Here is a 26,392-nt window from a genome sequence, read left to right on the forward strand (position 1 = left end):
GTATCCATTGGAGGGCCTCATGTTCATCAGCGTTGACTCTTGCCACTACAATCGTTTTATCGCGTGACTTGTGTCCATGCGAAATCCGGATATCTGATTTCGGCATATCAAGGACCTATAGTTCCACGTCTCTGTGAGTATGTAATCGTTGTTTTTTTTTCGGAGCCCCAAGTCTCGCTATTTTTTCATCGTTCCCTCATGCATCTACTCAGATCTTGGCTTTCTTACCTCGCTAAAGGTCTGGATGACGGCCTTGTTAGCTTCCCCTTCTCTGGCCTGGGCACTGACACAAAGCTCAATGACATTCTCGTCCATGGCAAGAATTCCCTCGCGTACTTTGCTTGCCCCAGGCCGAACATGACATCGCAAATGCAGACTAGCAAAGGGTGCTTTTTTTGAGGCCGCTATGAATCGGATTGCTGATGACATTATAGTGGGAATGTTCGATGCTGATTTGTTACAGCAGAGTTCCAATTCAACGTCCGTTTTTATTCAAACAACACAAATATAGTATTCAGTTAACAAGGTATTCATCTAACGAGATTAATGCTCGTGTGTAACTTTCACATCTATTGTGTAACCGCCAGTCGCACAATGGAATGATACAGCCAGCTCGTTGCATCACCTTCTTTCACTGGCCTTGTCTTTTCCCGGCGCTGCACGGAACTTCTCACCCCACTTCTCAACCTGCTTAAACATTTCGATACTTTGCATGGCGCTAGGGCTTCCATACTCCGGGTCCGCACCCCCTTCCAAAAGAGCCTAGTTTTATTCGTGCTTTTGTTAGCAAGTGTCATGCACCACAGACCCCCAAGACGAAAAGGCATCTAACCTCAATGACAAGATCTTCTTTCTTGTAGATAGCTCCGGCAAGGGGACTCTGTCCGCGGTCATTGAGCTGGTTTGGGTCAGCCCCATGCTGTATTAGCAGGGATACCAAGCCAGCTTGGCCGTTGTAAGCAGCCAACATGAGCTACTTGTCATTAGCAAATGCATTACGTTTTATGCCACAAGACAGCATGCAACATCAAGATGCGCTTCTCTCTACATACCAAGCTATTTCCTTCGCTGTTAGTCAGATTAGCAGGCAATCCAGCCGTAAGAGCCGGATGAATAATCAGAACGTCACCCATTCTAGCAGCATCAAATAAGCGTCCAGCGAGAGCAATGGCTTCTGGTGGAAGCCGGGGGGCTGACGAGTGTTCCTTGGGTGCATCAGCCATTATGGCGGGAAAGTTCGAGGCGGATGGTGGGTGGGTGCATGTGTGGATAAAAAGGCATTCATTAGTTTATAGTTCAAACACAGGACAAAGATCCTTTTAAAGGTATCACAAGTACACGTTGCGTCGTGTTGCCCTTTTGTTCGCAAACGGCCACAACTAGCTAGACTCGGTATGTGTCTCGGTGAGTTCATCCCTCTTTCATTCACCGAGGTTATCTCCAAAAAGAAAAAACTCCAAATTTAACGCTCCTTCCTTTCCCGGAAAGCCTGCGGTGCCCCGCTTATCGCATAGCTTTTAGTGAGGCCTGATATTAGAGCTTCACTTTTTTTCCTTTCTGCCTTGAGCATCCGCCAAATAAAAAAAAACAAAGCCGGAAACCCAGATCACCCGCCTTGAAATCTTGGACATAATGATATTCCCTCTATCCAGAGCCGTGCGACTACAGTCACATGGTCTTGTACTTCGCTTTGCCCGGCCGTATTCATCTGCCTCCTCCACTAAATCCAAGTCTCTGATACAAGTGATCGACCTTCCGGCTCCTAACTCCGGCCACATTCGTATTCTAGAGCTCAACAGACCCGAAGCCCGCAATGCCATCTCAGTGCAGTTGCTAGCGGATTTGCGTCAGCAGATTGACGTAGTTGCGGCGCAGTATGGGTCAGATGGGGAGGAGCTGCCACAAAAGCCGCTTATGGGCGGTTCAATGGGAGAGAACAAAAAGGGAGCTACTCGTGCTCTGATTCTGGCCAGTGCCGTCGAATCGTGCTTCTGTGCTGGGGCCGACTTGAAAGAGCGTCGCAGTTTCTCATCAGAAGAGTAAGTCGCATGAAATTATTATAGGTGCAATGCACTATATCACCCACAAGCAAATCCAGCTGACATGCTCTTACAAGAACCGAACGCTTTCTTTCGTTCCTCCGCTCTACTTTGTCTTCGATTTCTTCGCTTCCCATCCCTACAATCTCTGCCATCTCGTCTCTAGCCTTAGGTGGCGGTCTTGAACTTGCCCTTTCAACAACCTTCCGCGTATTGTCTTCAACGGCTGCAGTTGGCCTTCCTGAAACACGCCTCGGCATAATTCCCGGGGCTGGTGGGACCTACCGCTTGCCAGCCCTTATTGGCCTAAACCGTGCCCGTGATATGATCTTGACAGGCCGTCGAGTCTCTGCTTCTGAAGCCTATTTCCTAGGACTGGCCGACCGCCTGGTTGAGGTGGCCCCTGAGGGCGAAGAGGAGAAGAAGCAGATTCTAGACCTAGCACGGCGAGCAGTGCTCAGCGAGTCCGTTCGTCTGGCACAAGAAATCTGTGACGGTGGGCCAATCGCTGTGCGTGCTGCACTCGAGGCCGTTCAGTGGGCTAATCCTGATGTTGAAAACAAAATGTACCAACGTGTAGTCAGCACCGAGGACCGGGACGAGGCTCTCAAGGCATTCAGCGAAAAGCGGAAGCCCGTTTTCTCAGGGCGGTAATAGAAAAAAGAGGCTAGAGAGGGAGAGAAACCCCGGTCCGTTACCAATACTGAATGGTTTTTTTCAGTAGCCCACAGGGCAAGCTAGCTTAGGATGGAGCTATCTTACATGAGTCAGTCAATATGGGGAGAACACGGCATGCTAGTTAGCTTGAGCCTTGACGGAAAAGGCAGTCTGACATCATGGCATACGCCACAGCTCACGGTATCCGCCACTCCCTCAATTCTTATTCGAGTATACATAAGACAACAAGTGACCGGCGATTTGGGCTGCTCCAACTCTTCTTTTTCCTCTCACCATCGAATCTTATCTCTATCGCTGTTTCTTTCATTTGACTCTCTACTCTCAAAATGTCTTACCGTTTCACCCAAATTGTTTCCCGCCAGGCTTTGGCCGTTTCTGTCCGTCCTATTGTAATAGTCCGCCCCTTCTCTGTGACTTGTCCTACTAGCAAGACAGCTACCCAGTCAATCAAGGATGGCCTACGTGATGTTGGAGAGAAGATTGACAGCGCTGTGAACACGGCCCGTATGTTATCCATTTGCCTCCAGCCTTACTACCACATAATTCTCGCTCTATTCCTCTCACTCATATATGTACTAACCAGAGTCTTTCTCGTAAAGAATCAAAGGTCAAAAAAACGATCGGCAAGGCCGCTGATGCTAGCAAAGACATTCAAGGCAAGGCCGCTGATTCCAGCCAGGACCTGAAGAACAAGGCAGCTCAAGTTGCTGGGTCTTCCAAGGACATTGCCGACAACGCTGTAGACGGGGCCAAGCAGGTAGCTGGTGCGGCCAAGAACAAGGCAAACCAGGTCAAAGCGGATATCAAGACCGAAGTTGAACGCAATACTTGAAGCACAAAAAGTTGACAAGTTTAACACATACTATCTATCCATCTACCACTACTTTATTACAAGATTTGAATGATAATTCCTAATTAATTATCCCAATCCATGACAACTATGCGAGAACATGAGCCAACAAACAGTTGATGTATGTATGTATGTATTTTTGACGTCTACCTACTGGTTTTCCACAGCAATACGACGGCATGTTCTGGACGGAAGGGGAGTAAGAAGATGTCGTCCTCCGACCCCTCCTCTGGGCAGGCAGTCAGGAGTTGCAGGTGTGCGTGCGTCTTCTTCGAACTACTCCTGTGACTTTTTTTAGGGACCAGCCTTGCGGCCAGGAGCCTTCTCCGTAAGATAGATAGATGATGTTACAGACATACGTCGTGGATAGTAGTTGTTAAATGTAAATGCTACAAAAAAAAAACATTTAAAGTCAAAAGTAAAAATGATTGCTCACTACCAGGGTCGAACTGGCGACCTTCGCATTACATGATATTCATGTGGTTGAATATTAGTACGACGCTCTAACCAACTGAGCTAAGCGAGCGAAGAGCTTGTTGCCTGATTTGGGGTGGTGAAAATGAAAATCAAATTTCGCCTCGACCGTTTTTTTTTTTTTTTTTTTTTGCGTATATCTAGGGATATCTTTTGTTGTTTGTGACGACCACAGGAGAAAGGAAAGTAACAAGCTTGCTTAGAAGCATACGCGCTTCTCCCGCCCCAAATCTCCAAATCTGTGGTCACCCTTGCAGAGGGTCAATTCTATCCGGTAGCCAATCCGGCGTTGTTTGATCTTAGTAGCTCCTGCAAGTGTTAAATACCTTCAAGTTCAAGCCAGTTAGTCCACATAGTAGAAGCACGAAACTACGCATACACGAATATATATATATGTACCAATATCAAGCGCGGAGCACAAAAATCTCAATGGACAGTAGACCAAAGGAAGTGCTCCTTCTTTACATCCGCCTCCTCACTGGCACGTATCAGAAGCTATTGGAAGTCTATTCCGCAATCCCAAGGGAAATCGGAAGATGACCACCAAGAACTACATTCAATCCAGCAAGCCAGGCATACTAGGCAACACTGACCCGCAAAACCACAGTTAGACAAACTGCCTAGCGCGCTCTTGTGCGTCACTACTACCTAGTAGATGTGATGATATTGACAAGATAAGATGCCGTACTAATCTCAGTTGATGTAGCTTCTTCCCGTCAAGAAGACAAGGAATAAGCGCCCAGCAACCCGTTTTCCAAGCCTTATATCCAAAAATTGATTTTATATCATTATACCGCTCGGAATACAGAGCTGGTTCAAGGATGAGTCTCGCCTTGTGCTCCACCGGCCGTGCGGAAATATAAGAGAAAGAAAACAAAAGAGGTCATGAGATAGACAGAAAGTCAAGCAATCACTTGGTCATGCAATAGAGTTAGTAGCCGGCAAAAAGAAAAAGAAAAAGCCTCCAAACGATAAAAATAAGTTCTCGCTGTTGTTGTAGAGTCGTTTCGTTTCATAGCTTTGAGCTCATGACCCTCCGTCAAACATCACCCGCTTGCGGGATCCACCACGGAAATCCTCCATTGTGTCTAATTGCCGGTCAATCTCCATAATGTCCAGCATCTCTACCTCTATATCCCGAGATTCAGAAGTCTCTTGTCCAGTATCGGCCGCTGCATCAAGAATGTCCATGAACGGCAAAGACGCTGAGGGCACAGGCTCGGCCATGCTGGGGTCAGAAGGCTGCCCGAAGGCTGCAGTCTTGGAATCAGGCTTTGAGCCTGCATTCAACCCCTGTGGCACATTGCGAGCAGACCGAATAGTACCAGCCTTTCCAGGGTTGAGATCAAACAGGAGCTTTGGCACCTTGTCAGGTCGGTCTACCACCAAAGCAGTCGAATTATTACGCTTGCCAAACTTCTTGCGTACAACAAGGCCGCCGCCAGTTGTGGAGATGTCCTCTGATTCTCGGACAAGCACTAAACGAGATTCTCCCAGGACAGCAAGCTCGACAGGCAATCCGTGCTGCTCCTCCTGCCCAGACTTGTCTTTGTCTGTGATAGCAATAGCGCACAAGGCCGTGCACTTTTCGCCCATCAATCCAACCGAGAGCTCGTGAATTTTGAACATGCGTGTGGGTTGAGCACCGCTGAAGAGGTTCACGCCGCCTCCATTGTGCCTGCGCAACTGTGAGTCCCAAAACCGAAGGATACCAGGTATCACGCAGATATGTTCCCATGAGTTAATCCACAATGCAACGCTCTCATCGGCTCCAGATCCCAGTGGGCCAGGAATTCCGGTGACCGAAATTCCACCAGCCACACTTGACATGCGTCCAGGGGCGAATACCGAAGAAGCCGACATCACCCCCGATCGGGGCAGTTTAGCATCGGGGGCTCCGGCCCGGAGAAGGTTAGTTCCATCGATCTGGCCTGAAGCGCTGAATTGGGTAACAGCGCCACCAATAACACCAGACTTATTTTTGCCCAATAGAGACGAGCTCTTAGGGCTCACGCCATCAACATCCCAAATTCCCCACGTTCCATCTGCCAGAAGAACCAAAATAGCTCTACCATAGGCAATCCATGCCGCATCAACAATCGGCTTCCGAACAGGAAATCCTTTAGTAAAAGGCTGAAATAGAGACAACACCCATGATCCTTGGGGGGGGAACGACCCTGGAGCCAAGTCTTCAGCAGCATAAGGGGCAAGAGTAAAGTCATATACCCGTACGCCTTGTTGCGGTGAAACTGCAAGAAGATGTGAAGTGTGGGTGGAGTTAAAGCTAATAGTGCTGAGGCCTTGTGGAAGAAACTCGGTCTGAAAGGCTTCTAGAGGACCATGTGCCGGCGCAACAATCCTATCTAAAGTACTCTCCCACAAACGCAGAGCACCAGAAGCTTCTCGTGTATGTGAGGCAACAATCACTTTAGACTTTGTCGGATGCTTGCTGCCGGCCTTTGGCTTTATGACCGTGATGGCTACGCCGCGACTCGGTTGAAGCTGGCCAGTTAGCAAAGTCAGCGTCTCACCCCAGAGACCGGCACCTGTCTGATCAGCCAAAAGGTCCTTGTAGAGCTCTGGTCTTGCTTTGCTCTCATGTGACGGGGGCGTTAGCGGCACAGAAACAATGTACACGTCGTTAGTGCCGCACGAAACGGCAAAAATCATGTGTGTCTTGAGTTTTTCAATACCAGCAAATGCGCCGTCCTCTAAAGTTCGTGTTGGCGTCATTGAAGGTACAGCGATGTGCAGAACAGAAGTCCCTAATGCCAAATCCAGCGTTTGTATTATTTCAGGATAGGGGTCGTTGAGGGCCTCATCCTCGAACTCGGGCTGGTCCACAAAGGGCTTTGTCGGTTCTGGGTTGCTAGCACTCTGTTCGCTGTCCGAGTCGGAATCCAAAACCATAACCGCATCTTCAGCATTTGGTTTTGATTTACTAGTTTCTTTCGGGGCAGGCTCAACCTTCTTTTCCTTGAGTCTGCGGCCACCACGCCACACTACTGTGATTCCGTTCTCATGGCCGTAGAGTATGATTGTAGCACCCTGTGGTGAGAAGATTGGGTATGTTTTGACATCGTGAGCGCGGCGCGAGAGTTGGTACCTTGAGAGAGAAGCTCTACGTTAATATTTGGTTCATCTCTAACGCGTTCTATCCAGGTTGTTCTCACGTAAACTGTGTATTTTGTGCTGTTCGCCGGATGCGAGGAGCCGCGAGTGACATTTTGATAGCGTGGAAAATGTGGTAGCAAGAAAAATGCAGAAAAAGGAAAAGGAAAAAATCAAGAAAAAAAAAAGACTAGAGTACTCAAGAAACCTTGGCCTGGTGGTTGGCCTACCGCTTCCTAGAGCTAGACGGAGAGGGAAAAAAAAGGGAAAAAAAAAAAAAAAGGCCAGCAACGGAGCCTAGCCAAGAATTAGACAATGAGGCTGGGACTTTTTCACAGTGAGTTTTTTTTTTCTGTGTACAAACAAAGCTAGAATTATGTCGTCGCGTTGCCAAGTCGCGAGGCTTGCAAATAAAGTTATCATGGTCTAATTGTCCCCAGTTAGGATAGCCTCGTCTACTAGTCCTGACAGGTGCCAGGTACCAGCAGACAGCTGCCAGATCTATGGAAGCTATAGTAACCCTTACACACGTTCTACCTTCCTTCCAAGGAATTATAGACCAATGGTATGTGTTCTAGCTGGTGACCAAACACGCAATTGATGATTAGCCCCAAGGTTTGGTTCATACAAGACAAAACGATGGGTTGGTTCGTAGCTAGTTTGTATTGAATGGCAAACAGACTAACTGATTATCTCCGAAACAAGAGCGTCTCCTGAGTCAAGGGGACCTACCTCATAAGCCATGTCCTCTTATCTCAAACAGCAAGCTCCTGAAGCACTTAGGGTTTATTATACACGAAATTATTCACTACGGCTTGAATCCAATTTACAAGGCGTCTGGTTGATTTGGGAAAAAAAAACTCAATACACACATTATTTACAGCTTATAGCCCACGTGAGCAACATGCATATATGAAAGCTGATTCATTGGATTGACTCCAAGGTCTCTATACCTTGAGAACAGAATGAAAAACACATGGTGGTAGACAAAATTCATAGGGGAAAAAAGAAGAGAAAAAGGATAGACTAGAAAGAAAATAAAGCAAAAGGGGATGGGGAAAGAATAAACGATGATAACGCCACCTGTAAATAAAGAAAATTCTCTTCCGTTAAGAAGAGTTAGATATCCAAAAAAGAACAAAGACCACAAAGGTTCAATCAAATCAAGAAAAAGGTGTGGGTAGTAATAGCGGTAGTAGAGGATGGGTGAGGGACAAGGCGATGGGAAATATTGGAGTAGAGACAAAAAGAAAGAAACGCCTGAAATGATGCCTGAAATCCAAGAGAAAACAAATCGGAAGGGGTACAGAATAGAAAATCTGAAGCGAGATGGCCGTCGGAAAGTCCGGCGTGATTCGTGGAAGAGATGAAATGCTTGTCATTACGCATTGGTGACCTGCAAACTCGAGTGGTTAGTGATAAGTGTTGCGATGATTTACCATGGCTAATTGGTGAATAGGCGGTAGAGCTTACCCGAAGGATCCTCCGCGAGTAGTCCTCGTTGTCGGCAATACTACCATCCGACATGCGGCGTTGAGCCATAACAGGGTCAAGTCTAGAATCCGAAATGGACATGCTGCCACCAGGAGATGACTTTCCGTTGATGAAAGCATTCACAGCGGCATTACGGCGGTGTTCCTCCTCAATTTCACGGTTTCTTCTGCGGCGCATGTACAGAAAGACCCCTCCAGCAACAGCGGCGAGTCCAAATATGCCTCCAACCAGGCCACCAACAATGGGCCCGACATTGCTTGACTTCTTATCGTCTTTGTTACTTTGGCTATCGCTGGATGTTGTGGTGGCGGGGGCTGCGGCAGATGTAGCAGCATCTAGACAAGTAATGTTAGCACAAGAGTGAAATTTGGAGACAGTTAACACAGGGAAACTTACTACCGCTAGCAGAAGTAGCGGCCGCGGTGGAGGTTGCTGCAGCACTTGTAGTTGAGCTAGAAGTATCGTACTCGACATCCACCTCAATACCGCTATTGAAAACAGACCAGGCTCCTCCGTTGCTGATACCACCGCACGCCTCTACAGGATAGGCTGGGCAGGGATAATTGCATCGCGAGTCTTCCACGATGTCGTCTTCAGGGGGATAAGTGTTTCCACAGTAGCACTTGGGGCCCCGGATAGCAAAGACTGTAAAGCCTTTTTCTACACATAGAGACACTCCGCAGAAACCGCTAGATACTGAAGTGTCGGCATAGCCACCAGGATCGGTCAAGTTTCCGGAGGACGAAAAGCAGCCAACTCTAGTCTGGGAACCGGGAGTGGGTATCTGAGAAGGGGCCTGGTAGCCTTTCGTAGTCTGACTGGCACTTCCACCAGCGCTGCTTTGTGCGGAAGCGAATTGCAGGAGGCCTGCGGCAACGACATACGATAGTCTCATGATGGGCTAGGACTGCGGTATTTTTTTGGTTTTATGAATAGTTCGGTTTTTTTGGCGGACTTTTTTTTAGGATTGTTTATAGAGGATTCGGTTTTAAACTAACTCGAGCCGGTCGCAGTGATTATGTGTTTTGTCGTGAATCGGTATACAAGACTAGGCGTCGAAGGAGGGTATGAGGGTGACCATGGAAATAGCGGTATAGATAATATCTAAGAGGTGGTGATCCGGCCGTGCCCCTTTCTTCGATGGTTGTCGTGATCTGATTGGACAGAACTGAGGGTCCGGTACTGTATTGTCGTTTTGCAACCACTGTGGGCACGATCAGGCGTACAGCGAGAAATAATATTGACCGAGTTCCTCACTAGTATAGGGTGTATTTTCGTAGACGGATGGATGGTGGACAGGCTACAGGACAGATGATTGGTGTCGTGTCCCGTTTTGTTTTCTTTGTTCTTTTACAATCTTCGGATTCGTCGGTCGGAATGTCGAAGCTGCCGGTAAACAAAAGGGAGGACGGTAAAGAAAAGAGCGAAAAAGAAAGACTAAGAAAAACAAACCAGCAGCACACACACTCAGCAAAAAAAAAATAAGAATCAAAATTGAGAAGCGAGAGAAAGTCGAAAGAGAAGAATAAAAAGCGAGGAAAAAAATGCAAATAGCGAAGGAAAGAAAGATTTGGAAAGAGGGAAAGTGGAAAGAAGGGAGAGAAAGGAAAGGAAGGAGAGAAAGAGGAGGAGGAGGAAAAAGAGTGAGTCTGGGCAGGGAAGGAACGAAAGTGGGTGGCCGGGGTCGTCTTGCTGTAACCTTTGAAAAGGGAAAGAACAGGGAAGACAGGAGGGCAGAGCGAAAGTGAGACACAACGGAGAAGAAGGAATGAAACGCAAAGACGGGCAATAACAGCAGCGACGATAGCAGAATGTTACAGGCAGCAGGCAGTGACCATGGCAGTAATTTAGGGCACCGAGGAAAGCGCTGTATGCTCCAAGTACACCACAGAGCAAACGAGAGGAAGAAAAAAAGGAAAATACGGGGGTAACGAAGAAGGAAAAAAAGGTATATACTGCTGCTACGTACTTCAATGGCCCAGACCAACTTGCGGTGGGGAATTGATACGAATAGGACTAGAAAGCGAAATTGCTCCTAGTTTCTCCGCGTACCTACAGGCGGCACCGCACGGTGGGGGTGTCGACAACAAAGGTCAAGCAAGCTTGAAATGGGCACCAAAAGCCTGATTGCCCCTGACTAGAGCCCTTGGATGCGTCCCCAGGGGTGTTCCACATAGTGCAGACACAACCAAGAAACCGATCTACAGAAGCTGTTCTGCGTCTTGATTGGTGGCGAAAAGACGAGAGCTCAGCAAGGCCCATTTGTTGCATCTACACAGGAGCTAGCAATTGCTGTTTTTGTATTGGCAAATGGGCGAAGAAAAACCCACCAAGACAGACCTGCTAGGACCACGATGCGTAGTCAGTATACGAATAGTTGGGGGTCAAGCCCGAAGGCCCCCTCCAGCCTTTGCGTGAAAAAAAAAAAAAAAAAAAAAAAAAAAAAAAGGGCCTGGAAAATAGATAAATAGATAACCAAAGAATGTTGGCTGTCTTGGGATCTCTGTAGCTCATGCGGCTGCATCCACCAACAAACCAATAAACTGAAGGCTGCAGGTGCCACCACCTGGCAGAACAGCCTGCCCATGGCTTTTTTCTTCTTTTTTCTCCATCATGCACCCCAAGTTACATGATACAAGGACAGGATACCAAGGATTTTCCTAGGAAAGAATTACGCGCTGTTTGTCAATGCAGATGTAGATGCAGTAATACTCATACAAAATATTCCTTCCTTCCTATATTGTTCCTGCGTGTTGCATCCTGTGTTGGAACTCAAGACCCTCCTGAACCATGTTCTAGATGCGATTGTGCTGCCTATAGCACTGCCTAAAACCTGAGGCAGATGAGAAGAAAAGAGAGAAAAGCAGGTACAAAATGTGCAGACCAGACTTGGTTGAAAGTGGGCTAGCACAAGGGACCCTTTGGTGTTTGGTTCGTTTTCTTTTTGTGCATTTAATTATATGCTCTAGTGCACATTGCGCATGTGGCTAAAGGCATAGCGCGAGGGGCCAAGCATAGACCAGCCAGTGAGTGCTATCTATGCTTTATTCACTTGTTTTTCTTTTTTAGTATTTAGAGCGTCTTGGAAAGCATTGACTATTCCTAGTCGCTATGCTTGGGAACAAAGCTGTAGTGAGAAGAGCACAGCACAAGCTTATCGTCATACTTCTCTAGCGTAGGAAGCTTGTCGCTATTCTAGTCTCGGCTACCCTGGACTCGAAATCCAGGCTGGAGGCACATTAGGCCAAAATAACCGCGACCCCCTTTCCTTTGCTACTTGGGGTGGTTTTTCTGATGCCGAAGAAAAAAAGTCAAACAAATGACGAGACATGCAAAGAGGAATACACACCGGCTATAACGCAGACGGAGGCACAAGGCTAACGTCAAGTTATATGGCGAGGAGAGGGACTGCAGGTAAAATGGTAACGCCAGTGTCCTCTCCTCTCCCTCACTTTCTCTCTCTCTCTCTCTCTCTTTCTCTCTCGTCCTTCCTACCCCTTCATCATCATCCCTCACACTACCCACCAACTACGCCATGCCCTTTCTCCGCCTGAGCCGGGGCCCGAGCCCCCCCTACTCATGCCACGCCCAGGCTCTCGTGCGAAGCAAGTATCTGTGACAATGAGAATTCCCACTTACCACGCGTAGTTCTTAGTAGAGAAAGCGGATCGCTTGTTGCATGTACCTTCTCCTCTACAGGCCCCGTCCGCTCTGGGTAAATGCCTGCCAGATAAATACTCAATACATTCCCCCTCAAAAGTCCGGTGTTTCTCCATTCCAGCTTGTCAGTTTAAGCAACTCTACGAACCAGCTATGCATGTTTGCGTTGTATAATTATGGTGTTGACACTAGGCAATAAGGAGGTGTGTCTTATCTCCAGATGAAACACTAAACAAAGCCTCTGCCACAATATTTGCCGCAAGATCTTTGCTCTTGGATAATTTTATTTTACGAGTTTTCCTGCTATTTTCTTTCTTGCCCGTTGTGTTGTATGGGTGGCCCGAGATAGGCCAGCCAGTGTTAGCACAAGATATGCTTCTTTTCTTTATACCGTACATGCGGAGGCCAAAAGGGATGGAAACTCACCAGGATAGTATGGTTCCTTCCAACCACCATCAGAAAAGTAAAATGGAGGGGAAAGGATGAAAAACAATATTGTGGCAAAGCTCGGATCGGTGCCCTATAATGACTGTGAGAGGTACAAGCGCGGGGGGGAAGACGTAGATCCATGGCTGAAATAAAGGGAGGAGCTGTAGAATGCTCCGGGTAGAGTGGGAGAGGGGAAGAAGCACCCTTGATCTTTGCTTCCTTGCTTATTCAGCATGTACAGATTGAGCACGAATTCACTACTTGGTTTTGTAGGCACAAGTTGTCACCAAACAACACGCCCGTAGGTTGATGTGCGTGCATATTGTTTCCCGTGCCGCGGACTTCATTGACTCTGGTAGATATGGCAGACAGCCCGCGAACAAGCGGGTTATAGCTGAACGCAGAAAGAAACTTGGGGCTTTGGCGACTGACGAAGCAGCAGGCTGCACACGTCATACGCTATATTATGTACGTACATACAGCATGTAACATATAGAATACAGCGTAAACACATAAAAGCCTCGTCTTCGACTACAAGTAAGCCCTAGCACAGCTCCGAGCCAGACGCTTCTAGCACTGTAGCACACATGGCCAGCTGACTGTCAAAAGCAAGTTCCAGACTAAAACTCTCACTGATGTGTAATTTCTCTTTCACTGACCCACGCTCTGTATACGTACTCCTATTGTATTGACATTTTACAGCACAGCACTAGCAGCATTCTAGTCGGAGGCCCCCCCCCCCCCCCCCGCCCTTGTTTAATTTGGCCGGATGTCAACAGGTTGTTGTTGTTTTTGTTTTTGTTTTGTTACTAAGGCGCCCCATGACTGCCCGTCTCCATTCCTAAATCGATGTTTTTTATTTATTGAGCCCCTTCTCTTTTCCCTGCCTCCCATGAATACACGTATGTAGTATCCCATGTGATACCGGTAGCACAGTACAAAGAACGGTTGGCTGTGTTGTCTCCGTGCCATCCGTCACAGAAGCAAATGAGAAAAAGGCGAAGATAAAGCAACAGTAGAAAGACAGCAGAGACAGCAGAGACAGCAGAGACAACAAGAACGCCAAAAACAACCCTTTTCGCACCACACCTAGCAGCGTTCTGTCCTCTGGCCAAGTTAGAGCCCGGCGTCACTGCTGCTCTCCCAGTGCTTGTTTGCCATGTCTGCCTTGTCATCCCATCTTTTAGCTACGTGCCTCTTAGCCAAGTCTGCCTTTCTGATCACCGACAGCGACTTTAGCGAAACGGACGAGTCGGTACCAGAAGAGTTTCAGTCGCTGTTAAATTACATGCGACATAGGATCCTGCACCCTGTAGGCATAGCGCACTTCCCCCGTCAACCATAATAACCCTAGTGTGTTTCGGTAACCCTATTGATCTCTTCTTCTATGTATACCTGGCACAAGTTTCGCAACATCGAGCCCCGGAGTTAGGAAACGCGTCTTATGAACAACCCTGAGATATACAACGTTAATTCCGCGCCCTGCTTTGCCGTTCTGCATGAAGTTAGTGCTCCTTCTCTGTACTTTGCCACATTGTATAATGGCTACACCCCATACGCAACACTACCACCAAACGAGCAGCGCTGTTCCAACTTTGCCTCTATCAAATGTAGGCGTTGTGCTATAATTGTGGACAGCTATGTTGTCTGTCGTTCATAATTAGCAGACCCTAACTACTCCTGTTCTGTTGGTCTTTGTGGTTGCGCTACATGCAAAAACGCATGCTGACTTCGTTCTTGTCGTGAAAGACCGACGAGTACGGTTTCCTGCCTCATAGACGGCGCACGTAAACAATGCGTTCACGCATTCGATGAGCAAGGCGGGTCCGTCGCTGATCAGCACATGCTTGCTTTCCTATTTTCAGACAAGACCGAGAAAAATGCTACCCACCACTACTGTTTTGTATATATTGTACTACGCTTTGTGCTTTAGGCTAGCCAACACCTTTGTTCGCTAGCCTTAGCGACGGCCTAGTCATTGGATGCATCATTGTTGTTTTCAAGTTTAGAATATTATGGCCTCTTTCCTTTAGTTGAAGATATTTATCTCGGCTATTACAACCAAGCTTGCCCGTCTCCCGGGCTAGGAGTCGACTGACAGGCAAGCTTTAACGGGCTATTCTAATATAAGACCGGTACCGGGGATCTAGATGTAAGAATCGCTAGTCCCATTCCCATGCACTGTCTACTCCGCTTTGGCGGCTATGAAGTATATCTGATCTTAGGTAGTGATGATTGCTGACATCAACCGGATTGAAAAGGATTGCCCAAAAGGGACTCCCCAACGCGTGCCAGCCTCACAGAATGCATTGGCCACATGCTGGCTGAACCCATAGGGACTAGTCAGTCTAAACCAAGCCACTCGCGGCGTAATATTCCGTTTTGATGGCTCCCATTGTTCAGTATTATTTCGCAGTGATGCAGGGACCAAGAAAGCAAGCAAAAAGCTTTGCTTGAAACACACTGTGGAGTCTTGGTGGATATGAGAACTCCAACTCCATGGCCACTAAATGGGCGATGGGATGGCTGAGCATTAGATGTACAACAAAAAAGGTACCCGGCAGTTGCACGTTTCTACCCTTATTTGCCACCTGCAGTGCAGGACTAGCACTCATACTGCTGCTACTGAGGGCTCTGCTAATGTTTGCTGGCCCTTTTGTCTTTTCTTGTGAGTGCATATTGCAAATGTGCCAGGGCGAGGCACATGCACTATGGCTTGTATTGTCTTGCGGGGCTCGATTTTCTCAAGAAGCCCTGGAAGGAGCTGTGTTGAGGTCTTGAGTTACACACTGACCAAGTGACGTGAAGGATTTCGTTGCACTAGGTTAGATCTTTCTTTAGATCACACGTCAGAATCGTGGCATTATCCACAGGGCCAGACATTGTCATATAGGAAGAGTCGTTGAACTATGGCTTCGGAGGTGTCCGACGATCCTACAGAATCAAAAGGTGTAGAATAGTGCGGAGCGCGTATAAGCACCCCTCGTTTTACGGGGTAAGAAGCCGCGGACACTTTGCGCTTGGGGACACCAGCTTCGGCTAGCTGGCTTCCTTTTTGCTTCTTCTCTGTATAAGTAGCCCGGAGGGGGCCTCATCCCAGAGTACTAGAGTTCAGCCACAGCCCCCAACTGCCAGTTTGCTATTGTACCATTCATCTCTCACCAACAAGCATAATGAGGCTCTTCGATAGTCCTACCGCAGCTCTGGCTGTATTCAGCTCTGCTATCCTTGCTACTGCCAGTGAGGGTGCAGTAGAAACACTCGCTACAACATCACTAGAAGCCCCGATAAGAAACATTGCCATCATTGGTAAGTATTGCCCTGGTGGTAGACCTCCACTGCTCCACGAGATGCCACTTTGGCTGGATAAAAACTGACCTCTGACTTGATGTTAAAACAAGGTGCCGGAGCTGGAGGCGCATCTACTGCCTATTATCTCAGGAAGTTTGCCGACGAAGCCAATATACCAGTTAATATTACCATCTTCGAAAAGACAAACCGTGTCGGTGGTCGCAGCTTGACAGTCAATGCTTGGGGCAAACCTGAATATGCAATTGAGCTGGGCGCTAGCATGTTTGTCCCCGAAAACGAAATCTTATTGAGCGTTGCCAAGGAGGCTAATCTGGGTTGCCGATACCAAGAGTTTACCGAGGGCAGTACCAATGCCGGGGTATGGAACGGCGAGGAGTTTGTGTATCGGTATGCCTTTGACGAAGATGTCCCCTTTTGGGACAGAGTAGCACGATTTTTCCGTTTTGGGCTCGACCCTTTGATGGCCACGTCGCGCGTCTCAAAAGCTGTCGATTCTATCAAAATGATGTATTCTGAGCTACACTTCCCATTCCAGTCTCTTGACAAAGTCGTTGGTGACGTGGGTCTTACAACACCAAGGAACACTTTCGGCTCAGACTTCCTAAAAAAAGAACTCGTAAGTACATCTATTTAACCCGGATATGGGGAGAGGATAATGAACTATGAGCCGTATGTACTAACAGTATATTAGATTATGGGAAGATACGTGCCCGAGGTTGTTCAATCCAGTACGCGTGTCAACTTTGGATCCAACCTCGATGAGACTTCTGGCATGGACATGCTGGTTAGAGACCCTCACAAAAAATGAAACAACCTAATGCATGCTGTGTATATGCTAACTGGTTTTTATCAATAGCTTTCTATCATGCCGAATCACGCTTTGCAAATCAACGGCGGAAACTGGCGAATATTCGACTACATGGTTCAAAAGTCAAAAGCTACCCTCAATTCTGAGACCGATATTGGCCACGTTGACTATGAACCATACATTCGCGGCGAAAGGCAGAATCCGAACGAAAAGCCATATTACATAGTCCGGACAAAAGAGCAGAAGAAATCGGAAGACAAAACCTCGCACTACGGCATTTCTTTTGACGATGTCGTATTTGCGGCACCGATGCAGTTCTCTCATATCACCTCTCGCCATGGCATGATGCCGCAAATGGTCCGAGAGATAGTCCCCTACCGTCGTGTACATGTGACTGTGCTTGCGACTATGCGCCGGCCATCTCCCAAATTCTTCAAAGTAGAGGACTGTGACCAAGTACCGGACGTCATTCTGACTACTTTGCCTAACAAAGAAATCCCTTTAACGGACTTTGGAGTCGATGGGCGTGGGGAAAAGGGCTTCTATAGTATCATGTATTTGAGAAGGGCTATGAACCCCGTAACCGGCTACATCGAGTACATTTGGAAGATCACCTCACCAAACAAGCCCAGTCCTGAGTTCCTGTCCGAGCTGTTTAACAGCGAAGTACCCGAGTCAATCGTGGGCAACGAGAATCAAAAAAGTCATATTTCTTGGTACGAAACTGAGCGTTTTGCTGCTTATCCCATTGGTACGCCGAGAGACAAGTTCTATCCGCATATCCTTAGCCAGGGATTGTGGTACACTTCGAGTATGGAAACTTTTATCTCTACTATGGAGACAAACGCATTGATGGGCAAGAACATTGCAAGGCTTATGGTGGATAAATATAGGGACGAAGAAAAGGGTACCACAGAAAGCAGGGAAGGGGAATAGATCAAGCTTCGTGGATGTTGAAGGAGGTGGGTGGGTGATACGAAATATTAGTCATGATGGGGCGGCGTTCGGTCATTTGGTAACAGCATAAAGGGAATTAGGGGGGGGGGGGGGCATTTGAATAGAGCTTATATATACCCTAATACTTGTCCAATAGACTTTTAACAACATAACTACGATTATCGACGTTAACTAATAGGTAGATGTTTCTGCTTGGGCTTAGTGCTACGTCAAACCGCTCTTGGCAAAGTGTGGCGTAATGAAAAGACAGGAAGGTGGAAAAGTGAAGGCGAGGCAAGGTGGGGGGTTGCCAGCGCCACACTTTGCTTACCCCACTTTTAGAGGACTCCCAACCTTTTGTTGTGGTGATGACGAGGATGTGGCGGTAGACAGAAAAAAAACATCAAGCTTGAAGTGGGCGTTGCTTCCTTGATAAACAACACCAGTCAAGAGAGACAGATAAGAGAGATAGAAAGACAGAAAGATAGAGAGGGATAGAAACAACTAGCGAGCGGATTTTCGACTGTCTTATTTTCCCCCTTTCATATGCTCTAGGCTTTTCTTCCCTGTCTTTTCGTCACACTGTCTCTTTGCTGGGATTTCTCTCCGTTTCGATTTGCTGTTGCTGCTCGACTTCTACCATAAGCAAGGTCAAATATTCTTCATACTTCCTCGCCATCTAGGCTTGATTTAATTGCTCCAGCGCTCCATCCGTCTAGGTTGTTGTTTCAAGCCTATTATCTCGATTAGATTTCCATCACTTTCTAGCCAGCATTTTGCTATCAAATCAAATACCTTACATCCGATATGTTCGTTCTACGCAACGGTACGTTAGAATCCGCCCTTCACTAAGCAAACTTGAAGGCAAATTTAGCCATCGCAGCTGGTGCCTAAATCTTGATCGCTCCGTCTTCATCTTTGCTTTTTACTTCCTCTCACTGCTTTTTCTTTTGTTATTTCTTTGAGAAAAAAATAATGCTTTTGCAGAGGATAAAAAAAAAAGAAACGCTTGGTTACTTGTTGACTGGGGGTGGCTATATTTTTTAAATTCCAGCTCTCTGCTTAGTCCTTGACCCTGAACATAGCTGAACAAGGTTAATTTCGAGGTTGCTTTGCTGTGACTATACCGCTTTCTGAGCCGTTTCTGTATTGCATATCATATCACCTTTGATACACTCCGCTAACTCGCGTCCTATCTTTTCATCTCTTGTCTAGTCGGGAAACTCATATTTGGCTCTGAAAACCAAGAGGCCCTTATCGAACTTCCTCAGGGCCAGCTTTACCTAGTCCGACCCCAATCACCCAAGGGCTACTCCGAGCTTATTTTCAAAGACTCTGCTGCCCGTATCCGGCGAACGGGCGTCGAATTCCAATACCAGCTTGTTGTCCAGCGGGTCTACGAAGAAGGGGAGGAAGAGCTTCTCGCCGAGGAAGGGGGTGACGACGAAATCGATGCCCAACTGGCTTCTGAGCGCGACGAAAAGTCCTATTTGCTCGACGAAGCTCTTCATTTTCGAGTGGAAACTCGCGAGGGCTCTGAAACCGTTCTTGCCTGGCGTGATCTGAGTGGCGATACCGGCGACGTCTACGAATTTATTTGCGATTCGTCAGTTCCACAGACCCAGATTGCCCAATTCCAGCAATTTGCACGCCACTGCCAGTACGAGCGCAAGTACCGAAAGCCTTATACCACTGCATCCGAGTTTGATCTTAAACAATTCGACTTCGACGACGACCTCCCTATTCCCCCGGCCTCGCCTATACACTCCCCCACTCTTACACGGTCAATCGACTCGACTGACGCCATCTTTGCTAAGGCTATTGCTGCCAACACTAGCGCCAAACGCACGCCTCCTTCTGATCACGAGCACAGCGATTACGAAGACGACTTGGACGCTCAGCTACAGGCCGAGGCGCAACTCCAAGACGAAATCGAACAGCAGTTTGCCGAAGAGGCTGAGGTTGAGGCTGAACCCGAGCCCAAAATACAGAATAGAACCGAACAAGAGACAGCGGCCGAGATGTCTGCTAATGAGACAAAGGAGCCCGAAGCTGCGGCTACCTCTTCCTCAGCCCCTACTGCTATTTCTCAATATGCCACTGTCAAGGCTGAACTCCATTTCTTTGACTTTGTATCTGGTACTTTTGTACTTAAGGATGACAATGTCACTGCTACTGTTACTGAGGTTGGCACTTGGGAATACTGGCTGCAGATTTTGGGCAATCGTGATTGGGTCAGCATGTCTGTTTCTCCTGACGTCAATCCCGTTTTCAATTTCGAATACCTATCTTTTATCTTCAACCAGGTCTCTGACGACGGAAGCGCTAACTCATGGCTGCTGCGTTTTAAGGACCAACCCACAATGGAGGTTTTCCAGGAGGGTCTTTTGCGTGCCCTTTGGGAGCAACTTAACTTGATTAAATGGGCAAAGGTCAAGGATGTTGAACGTGACTACATTACAGACGCCTTCAACGACCTTACAATGGAAGATGCCGAGAATGCTGAAGAAGAAGAAGAGGAGGAAGAAGAGTCCGAGTCCGAATCCGAAGAGCCGGAACATGGCGCCCGTAGTGATGATGAAGAAGAAGACAGCGACGATGATGCGCCCGATAGGAATTCTGATGGCCACGTCAACTCCCAGCTAGCCGTCGGCTACAAACACGATCGGTCATTCGTCGTGCGCGGCTCCAAGATTGGAGTGTTCAAACACACTGCCAGCAACAACCTTGAATTCTCTACTAACATATCACGTGTTGAAACACCGGGCGGAAAGCTATTCAGCCCTAAGAAGGTCATGCTGCACAACGAAGACCGCGACTTGATTCTGCAGCACAGCACAGACCACAACAAACTGTACCGCATGGATCTTGAGTATGGAAAGGTGGTGGACGAGTGGAATGTGCACGAAAATATCCCTGTCACTACGTTTGCACCCGAGAAGAAGTTTTCGCAGATGACAGGCGAGCAGACCTTTTTGGGAATTTCCCATAATGCTTTGTTCCGCGTTGACCCTCGACTGTCTGGCGACAAACTGGTAGACTCCCAGTTGAAGCAGTATGCTTCCAAGAATGACTTTTCTGCCTTGGCGTCTACCGAAAAGGGATATGTAGCGGTCGCTAGTAATAAGGGTGATATTCGCTTGTTCGATCGTCTGGGAATCAATGCCAAGACGCACATTCCTGCTCTTGGTGAGCCTATTATTGGCCTGGATGTCTCTGCTGATGGCCGCTGGCTGTTGGCCACGTGTCGTACTTACTTGCTACTTATCGACACTCTGCAAAAGGAGGGGAAGAATGAAGGCAAGCTGGGTTTTGAGCGCTCTTTTGCTGCTGACAAAAAGCCTCAGCCGCGTCGCCTTGCTCTTACCCCCGAGCACGTTGCCCAGTTCGCATATGAGACCAAAAAGGGCGTCTCTTTCACCCCCGCTCGGTTTAATACAGGCGAGGGCGTCGAGGAAAGCAGCATCATTACTGCAACTGGACCGTACATCATCGAGTGGAACCTCAAGAAGGTCCTCAAGGGCGGCAAGTCGCCTTACATGATCAAGCGTTATATTGAGGATGTCATGGCGGATAACTTTAAGTTTGGCACAGACAAGAATGTCATTGTTGCACTGCCTAACGAAGTCAACATGGTTGGCAAGAAGGCTTTCAAGAAGCCTACTCGAGAGAGTATTGCTGGTGATTTTCGATCTCTAGGAGGACGCCGCAGTACGATTGGTCGGTCTAAATTGGGACTGGACGATATTGTGGAGTCTGCTTATTAGACGGATGTGGGGATAGACGAGGAAGAATTGGAGGTTTTTGCATTTTTTTTCTGGTCTTTACTTTACTCAGCCTTTGGTTTCTTCTTTTTATTCCCTTTCCTGGGGACTCGATAGTTGGTATTTGCTTGCTGGGCTTTTCGCTTGTTTTCTCCATATTTTTCACCATATGAATGTATGTTGACCCTTCTGATTTCTATCAGCTAAAGAATCATTCATTACCCGTTCCTTTTTAGCCGTCCTCGTGCCCCGCTTTATTTTTCTGCGTCTAAAGCCGCCTGTTTGATATAGGCTGAATTAGGAAGGGAAAGAAGGAAACGTCATGATGTGGGTGGGTGGGTGCATAAATAGGAAGCTGCTACTTTTCAGACGAAGGGGGAAGCACGCAACAGTAGTTTCTCTTAAATTTATCTTGATTTATTTTTTTCCCTTTTGCTAAATTGACTCATGAAAAGCATCACCAATAGCCAATAGTTGCCAATAAATACCAGTCTTCTTTTTGTTTTGCCATGGCCTCCGTCTCCTTCCTGCCTTTGGGTGCAATCATCCAGGCCGTCAAAGTGGATGGCATTAACATAGTCCAGGGCTTCGACAATCCTGAGCAGTACCAACAGCACAACCATCCTTACTTTGGCGAGACTATTGGCCGTGTAGCCAATCGTATCAAGGATGCTACCATCACCAACTTGAACGGTCAAAGCTACTCGCTAGCAGAAAACAACGGCCCTAACAATCTTCATGGAGGCAACGTTGGATGGGGAAAGAAGCTGTGGACAGAGATAGAGTGTCCCACCGCCCGAGAAGTTCCGGGAATAGAGGGGCTGACGGCTGCTAAAACCACCGCGTATGGCCTAACTAGCAAGGATGGCGATGAAGGATTTCCGGGGACAGTCCAAGCCACGGTGTTTTACACAGCGGGACTCCAAAAGATAAATGGAAGACATGTTACGGTGTTGGCTATGGAATATGAGGCCGAGCTGACGGGCGGCGCAGAGGAGACGGCCATCAATATGACGAACCATTCGTAAGCTAGACAATAGCACTATTAAATCGGCATGTTCACTGACATCTTTTTAGGTATTTTAACCTAAACGCCGCCCCTACCATCGAGGGGACCCGTGTGGCTCTAGCCACTGGCCAATATCTTCCTGTGGACGAAACTGGAATCCCCACATCAGGACCTACGACCTTTCCCGGGATTGCAGCTGACGTAGAGTTTACATTGGGTGCGGAAGACCCTGATATCGACGATTGCTTTGTCATTGATCCGGCCGCTGCAAGTACGGTGCCGATTGATACGCGTGATGAGCCATTGCGACTGAACCTTGCAGCTAGCCACCCAGTCTCGGGCGTGCACTTGGAAGTGCTTTCAACCGAGCCTTCTTTTCAGTTTTACACGGGAAAATACATTGATGTCCCTGCCGTTGGCGGACTGTCAAAAAGGGGTAGGAGAAGCGGTTTTTGCTGCGAACCTGGCCGATACGTCAATGCTGTGAATAACAAGGCATGGAAACCCCAGGTGTTGCTTAAGAGAGGTCAGAAATATGGAGCGAGAATAGTTTACAGGGCTTGGAAGGAGTGAGAAGCGGTTGATAGTTGATTTGATGTATTAAATATTATCCGAGTATAAACATATTTCTTTTTTGATTTCAAGTTGAAGGGCAAGTCGTGAGCCGGAGCAAGCGTATGATGCATGATAGGGGCACTGCATGACAAGCAGACAGCCATAGCTTGGAATATGGTTAAGGGCTAGAGATAGCTAGTTATCATTGCTGATGCACACAGCCTGCAAGCCTGCGTTGATGAGAAGCAGTGGCTTTCCTTTTCTTTCCCCCCCTTTTTTTTTGGAGACTTCCTATTCGCTATCGTCAGAAATGTCAGAAGCCTCATCGCTCTCATCACCATCAGAGATGGCATCAGACGAAATCCTGTCGTCGTCATAGTCGTCGTTGTCATCATCATCATCGCTCTCTGGTTTCTTTGAGATGGCCCGCTTTTTCTTGGGCTTTTCCTCTTCCATTCCTTCATCCTCACCACTGTCGCCATTCTCATCATCCCCTTCACTTTCATCACTGAGTCCCTCGATCACCTGCTTTTGGATCTTAAGACTTTTTGGGGCAGCGCGACGCGACGCACGAGTTGTGCGCCCATTGCCCGCCTCCGACGCGCCCCATGTCTGGTCCATAGCCTGAACATCGTGCAAGTCCGCCATCAGCTCACGCTGTTCTTTGATTTCCTTGGCCCGAGCATCGCTGAAGCGGCCCGTCATGCCACAATCTCGGAGCATGTTCTTTAGGTGCTGGATCTTGGCTCTGTCGTCATCTCCATAGGCCTGGAGCTCGACACCCCATATTTTCCGCACGCCACATTTGCCAAGCTGCTGCTGAAGCTTTTTGACTTCTTGCTGGTCAGCAGACTGTGGTGAAGATAGTTTGCGGGGGGCAGATTTGGGCTTAGGCTCGGGCTTTGACTTGGCTTTGGCCACAGAAGTGCGTTTGCGAGTGGGAGGCTCATCGATAACAGAAGATACATCGCTTTCATCGCCAGACTCGCCATTCCCAGAGTTGTGAATCGCGCTAGGCGTAGTAGTATTTTTATCGGAAGCCTCTGCTTTGTCGGAGAGCTCAGCAACCGAGATTTCAGCCTCAGACTCGTCCTCGCTAGAAGCTACCTTTCTCGGCGCTTTGGAAGACTTTGTGGTAGCCTTTGCCTGCTTTGTGCGCTTATTACTAGGCTGTGAGTCGGCGTTGGCTTTGCGCTTGTTTTTTCCATTGCTTTTTGTAGCCGGCTCCTCAGGCTCCTCAGGCTCCTCATCGGATTCGCTATCTTCTTGCGAAAGTTTCTCCTATACATAACTGGTTAATATGTTTGATAAAGAGTATGTTGATAGGAAATAAAGAAACTTACGACGAGCTCTTTGATGATATTGCGACTCTTGCGGTTCCATTCGTCTCCTGTGAGGAAGCCTGAGCCTAGACTGAGTGTTTCTTCAACGGCTTTTCGAACCCCGTTAACAGTCAAACTATCGCGGGCTCCCTTTTTGTCCCATATAGATGTGACTGTGTTATGAATTGCATCCTCAATAGCTTGATCGGTAGGCGACATGCTGAAGACTATGTTTTAGTGATGCTTTTTGTATTGAGAGAAAGACAAATACTTTTTAGGTGAAGGAAGGAAGAGAGAAGAAATTTTGGACAAGCAAAATGTTAAGACGAAGAAACTAAAAACTAAAGTAGTAATTACAGTTCTAAACATGCAGAAAAAACCAAGGTTGATCTTTGAAAGTTCGTAGTTACCCAGGTCCCACGATGACGTGAGCCTAACAAAGTGCTTTTTTTGTTGAGCGCGACGCGTAGAAGCTGCTATACCATTGACAGCTATATTAGCCTGAAAAAGCTACCTTGAAAGTTATTAGTCCATCTTAATTATGGGGCCAGAAGAATGGGTATGGCATGTGACCGAGTGATTCGCTAAAAGCTGAAATTGCATCTACTAAGGAACTCGACAACCAATTTGGGATGGAGGAGGGGTATTGAAAAACGAGGCCAGTCCAGTGCAGTCCAGTGCAGTCCAGTCTAACCTGAGTTTGATAGTGATGACATCATGACTGTAGCGAGGCCGGAACTTGGCACTTCGAGAGGAGAATGTCTTAATAAACGATAGTCTGAGGAGATGATTTACTTGTAAGGCTGGCTATTTGGCACATGCAAGCGGTACGCAGCAGCCCTCCGCACGCTTGTGCTATAGGGCGCTTATCATTCAAACTTTCGCGTCCGGAAATTTACCGCAAATCGGGCCGTAAAGCGCCCGTAATGTGTACAAAGCATTGTGTTGTGAGGAAGATAGAAACAGGCAGAAGGTGCTAGCGAATTCCCCGGAGGATGGACGGCCCAACTTAGCATTGATAGGGACCCCCTTGTCCTATTGAAGCTGGGGGGAAGGAGACCTAGGCTAACGGGCCTTTGTATGCCATTGTTGGAAATCTTTCGGGCGTTCTCTAGATTTATATTAATAAGTGCTGGCTTTTCTTGATATGGGTGTAATATTTCTCCAACAACCTGGGGATGGAAGAAAAATGAAACGGAGCGGGATGACTTGGATGTGATGGACGCCATATCGGCTTTCTTTTTTACCGAGTCTTTGCTTTTTTTTCTCTCCTCTTTTGTTTCCCTACCTTCTTGATGCTCTCGTATCATGGGAAAATGGAGAAGAGGGAGGAGGCGATATGGCTGAGAGCACAACGCTTTTCTGGCTTCTGGGCGACTTGACCCCATATTGTTCCTTTCTGTCTCGTGTGTAGTTAGTCTCGGCCCTTTTGAAACGCATTTATTCTTGTTTCTATAGGTCCACACGCAGCCTGGGCCCTCGGAACCCCATCTTGCATTGTTCAGAGTTCTCCATGGGGTTTTTTCTTCATGAGGGCTTGGAAGCTTGTTCATCCTATCTCACTCTTTTTTTTTTTTTTGGGGGGGGGGAGTTGTCACTCTGTTTTTTGCAACTGCGATTATTTTCTTGCATCTGTATCTACTTGGTTGTTCGCTTGCCTTGCCCGCATCGACGACTGACTGCAAGACTACATGGTAGTAAGGTGAAGGGAGAGAGGCTTTGGCAGCCCCTAGGGGTTGTTGTCTCTATAGAAGCAATGAAATAAATGCATCTGCCCAGGTAGCTGCCAAGATTTGCGGCCATGGAGGTCATGGAGAGAGACCGAAAAAAGCAAAAGGAAGTTGCTGAAGTCGGATTTCGCCGACATCGTTGCTCGGCTGCTTGTGTATTGTCAAGCCTTTTCCCTTTTTTCCTCACTCTTTTTTTTTTTTTTTTTTTTTTACTTCTTACA

At 47.6% G+C, this 26,392-nt stretch overlaps 9 protein-coding genes across 9 annotated transcripts; 5 read left to right on the plus strand and 4 right to left on the minus strand.

Annotated features, from left to right (window-relative positions):
• Positions 1 to 621: 621 nt before the first annotated feature.
• Positions 622 to 1,223, minus strand: HOO65_100077 (putative ankyrin repeat protein PA3287; the record flags this gene model as incomplete). The annotated part of the gene is made up of 3 exons (XM_071004709.1): positions 622 to 762; positions 833 to 973; positions 1,053 to 1,223. 3 exons carry the CDS (start codon positions 1,221 to 1,223, stop codon positions 622 to 624), a joined length of 453 nt encoding a protein of 150 aa, XP_070855854.1.
• A 409-nt stretch (positions 1,224 to 1,632) lies between these two features.
• On the plus strand, positions 1,633 to 2,693 carry HOO65_100078 (uncharacterized protein; the record flags this gene model as incomplete). The annotated part of the gene is made up of 2 exons (XM_071004693.1): positions 1,633 to 2,039; positions 2,117 to 2,693. 2 exons carry the CDS (start codon positions 1,633 to 1,635, stop codon positions 2,691 to 2,693), a joined length of 984 nt encoding a protein of 327 aa, XP_070855855.1.
• Positions 2,694 to 3,043: 350 nt separating this feature from the next.
• HOO65_100079 (LEA domain-containing protein) lies at positions 3,044 to 3,549 on the plus strand (the record flags this gene model as incomplete). Its single annotated transcript, XM_071004710.1, has 2 exons — positions 3,044 to 3,221; positions 3,317 to 3,549. 2 exons carry the CDS (start codon positions 3,044 to 3,046, stop codon positions 3,547 to 3,549), a joined length of 411 nt encoding a protein of 136 aa, XP_070855856.1.
• Positions 3,550 to 5,067: 1,518 nt separating this feature from the next.
• HOO65_100080 (Nucleoporin NUP37) lies at positions 5,068 to 7,267 on the minus strand (the record flags this gene model as incomplete). The annotated part of the gene is made up of 2 exons (XM_071004660.1): positions 5,068 to 7,147; positions 7,215 to 7,267. The coding sequence occupies 2 exons, from the start codon at positions 7,265 to 7,267 to the stop codon at positions 5,068 to 5,070; spliced, it is 2,133 nt and encodes a 710-aa protein (XP_070855857.1).
• Positions 7,268 to 8,533: 1,266 nt separating this feature from the next.
• On the minus strand, positions 8,534 to 9,541 carry HOO65_100081 (uncharacterized protein; the record flags this gene model as incomplete). Its single annotated transcript, XM_071004697.1, has 3 exons — positions 8,534 to 8,548; positions 8,626 to 8,981; positions 9,043 to 9,541. 3 exons carry the CDS (start codon positions 9,539 to 9,541, stop codon positions 8,534 to 8,536), a joined length of 870 nt encoding a protein of 289 aa, XP_070855858.1.
• A 6,367-nt stretch (positions 9,542 to 15,908) lies between these two features.
• HOO65_100082 (Vacuolar import and degradation protein 27) lies at positions 15,909 to 17,791 on the plus strand (the record flags this gene model as incomplete). Its single annotated transcript, XM_071004663.1, has 4 exons — positions 15,909 to 16,044; positions 16,137 to 16,663; positions 16,739 to 16,831; positions 16,904 to 17,791. 4 exons carry the CDS (start codon positions 15,909 to 15,911, stop codon positions 17,789 to 17,791), a joined length of 1,644 nt encoding a protein of 547 aa, XP_070855859.1.
• An 807-nt stretch (positions 17,792 to 18,598) lies between these two features.
• HOO65_100083 (Vacuolar import and degradation protein 27) lies at positions 18,599 to 21,558 on the plus strand (the record flags this gene model as incomplete). Its single annotated transcript, XM_071004647.1, has 2 exons — positions 18,599 to 18,617; positions 19,007 to 21,558. 2 exons carry the CDS (start codon positions 18,599 to 18,601, stop codon positions 21,556 to 21,558), a joined length of 2,571 nt encoding a protein of 856 aa, XP_070855860.1.
• A 506-nt stretch (positions 21,559 to 22,064) lies between these two features.
• HOO65_100084 (Bifunctional protein GAL10) lies at positions 22,065 to 23,085 on the plus strand (the record flags this gene model as incomplete). Its single annotated transcript, XM_071004696.1, has 4 exons — positions 22,065 to 22,579; positions 22,633 to 22,835; positions 22,887 to 23,000; positions 23,060 to 23,085. The coding sequence occupies 4 exons, from the start codon at positions 22,065 to 22,067 to the stop codon at positions 23,083 to 23,085; spliced, it is 858 nt and encodes a 285-aa protein (XP_070855861.1).
• Positions 23,086 to 23,410: 325 nt separating this feature from the next.
• On the minus strand, positions 23,411 to 24,660 carry HOO65_100085 (putative transcriptional regulator protein; the record flags this gene model as incomplete). Its single annotated transcript, XM_071004685.1, has 2 exons — positions 23,411 to 24,400; positions 24,463 to 24,660. 2 exons carry the CDS (start codon positions 24,658 to 24,660, stop codon positions 23,411 to 23,413), a joined length of 1,188 nt encoding a protein of 395 aa, XP_070855862.1.
• Positions 24,661 to 26,392: the final 1,732 nt, after the last annotated feature.

This window comes from Ceratocystis lukuohia (assembly GCF_044167205.1).
Source record: "Ceratocystis lukuohia strain C4212 chromosome Unknown Supercontig10_pilon, whole genome shotgun sequence".
NCBI lineage: Eukaryota > Fungi > Ascomycota > Sordariomycetes > Microascales > Ceratocystidaceae > Ceratocystis > Ceratocystis lukuohia.